This window comes from Lampris incognitus, chromosome 3 (assembly GCF_029633865.1).
Source record: "Lampris incognitus isolate fLamInc1 chromosome 3, fLamInc1.hap2, whole genome shotgun sequence".
NCBI lineage: Eukaryota > Metazoa > Chordata > Actinopteri > Lampriformes > Lampridae > Lampris > Lampris incognitus.
The window spans coordinates 111761271-111763101 of record NC_079213.1 but is presented as its reverse complement, the minus strand read 5'-3'; the positions used below and the strand labels follow the sequence as shown (position 1 = coordinate 111763101).

At 47.4% G+C, this 1831-nt stretch overlaps 1 protein-coding gene across 2 annotated transcripts; it reads left to right on the top strand.

The window, feature by feature from the left end:
- Window positions 1-322: 322 nt before the first annotated feature.
- On the top strand, window positions 323-1831 carry fkbp2 (FKBP prolyl isomerase 2). Of its 2 annotated transcripts, none has more exons than XM_056277321.1 (2): window positions 323-909; window positions 1692-1831. In XM_056277321.1, the coding sequence occupies exon 1, from the start codon at window positions 447-449 to the stop codon at window positions 861-863; it is 417 nt and encodes a 138-aa protein (XP_056133296.1). In that variant the 5' UTR covers window positions 323-446; the 3' UTR covers window positions 864-909; window positions 1692-1831. The 2 variants fall into 2 exon arrangements, with proteins under 2 accessions (XP_056133296.1, XP_056133297.1); XM_056277322.1 differs by having other exon boundaries at window positions 323-896; window positions 1692-1829.

The following is a 1831-nucleotide window of genomic DNA, read 5'->3' as shown; positions in this document are numbered from 1 at the left end:
AAGCTGGGAAGGACAAAATCCTTTGCTTTACCCATTTGTGACTGTCAAGCCAGGACACAAGCGCCACACCGCGTGAGAAAACTACATGGTCCGTAGCTTCTACGTCATTTTCACCAAACGAACATATATTATCGTCAAATCCAAACCGTGATCTAAGTAGTTCTCTGGAGGGATATAATATGTTGTTCATCATTCTGAAGTGTGTTTCCTTCGCTTTGGTGGGGGGGGGGGGGGGGGCGACGACTGGCGTGACAACGTAACAGACGACTGGAATGTTTCGGGTCGGTTGTATTTGCTGGCTGGACCAGCTTCCGGTTTACGCGACACGCACTTCCGTTGTCGGTAGAAAGTCCACTTCCCTTTCTTGCACAGATTTTACCGTGTGCCAGTGCTATCAGGTCCCCCCACCGCCCTCATTTAACCCACAAAGAGGTGCCGCCGTAGCCATGCGTGTGTGTTTCCTGCTTGCGGTGACGTTTATGTACGTCGGCCCGCTGTCGGTCAGCGGAGGCGAGAAGAAGAAGCTGCAGATCGGCATCAAGAAGCGGGTGGACAGCTGCCCCGTCAAGTCCCGCAAGGGAGACGTGCTGAACATGCACTACACCGGCAAGCTGGAGGACGGCACGGAGTTCGACAGCAGCGTCCCGCGGGACAGGCCCTTCACCTTCACCCTGGGCATCGGGCAGGTGATCAAAGGCTGGGACCAAGGCCTGCTGGGGATGTGCGAGGGGGAGAAGAGGAAGCTGGTCATCCCCTCGGAGCTGGGATACGGAGACAGGGGAGCCCCCCCCAAGATCCCAGGGGGAGCGACGCTCATCTTTGAAGTGGAGCTGCTCAGCATCGAGAGGAGATCAGATCTTTGATGAGGGGGAGAGAGAGAAAAGGAGATGGGAAGGGTACTTTCAAAATGTAATTAAGTATCTGTCACAACTATACTGTAATTAACTATGCATCTCCATATACACTGCATATCTATGCCTGTCGCTATACGTCTCGTCCGTAGACAGATGCTACAGATATACATCCCAGTACATACTACTGTAGTAATCTGTAACGTAATGGGTTACATTTCTGTAAATGTGGGGTTGCTGTTGCTGCCCGAGTAGATGAATTCCCTCGAAGCTTTTAGCTCCAAACCATAATGTTCTCATTTACCTTTACATTTACTCATTTAGTGTCATTTATCCACAGTGGCTTAGCAGTCAGCAGATCAATTCTTTACCAGCAGGCATCATAGATTGCTAATAGCAAGAATATCAGGATGATACATACAAAAAGTAATCCTACTAGTAATGTATATAAATAACAATCCTCTCATAGTACTACATGAAGAAGTAGCAGTAGCAGCTACATTTGCTAGCACTCATCTTGGCCAAGAATGCGTGACATGTCGAGTGGGCCTTTAAAAGGTTTTTTTCTTTTCCTTATCTCTGAATTTATTCATTCATATGTGCCAAGTTTGCTGATACGTGTAGACTTTAAATATTACTGAAAACAAACCTACTGAATCTCAGTGTTGGGACAAATGTATTTATGGACAGCAGGGATAAAGAAGGACCTGCATCAACTGCAAGGCAAGCTTTTATGTCCTGCCTGAGCAACACATATTGCATGCCTGCTCCAGGGACACTTCTTAAACTCTTTCACTAATTTCAGCTGCACTTTCCAATTTAATTTTTGTTTCATTTCAGATTCCAGGAGGTGCCATGGTATTAGGTGGAAATTTGACTGCTGATAACTTGAACGACCAACCTGGGGATGGAGTTCGGTGCTCCTTGCCAAACCGCTGTCATCTTACCTCCGGCTCTGTACCTGTTTTGATTTATTAGAC

Bases quoted from the DNA above. Each gene is read 5' to 3' on its own strand.
- fkbp2 (XM_056277321.1), top strand. From the start codon at position 447: ATGCGTGTGTGTTTCCTGCTTGCGGTGACGTTTATGTACGTCGGCCCG.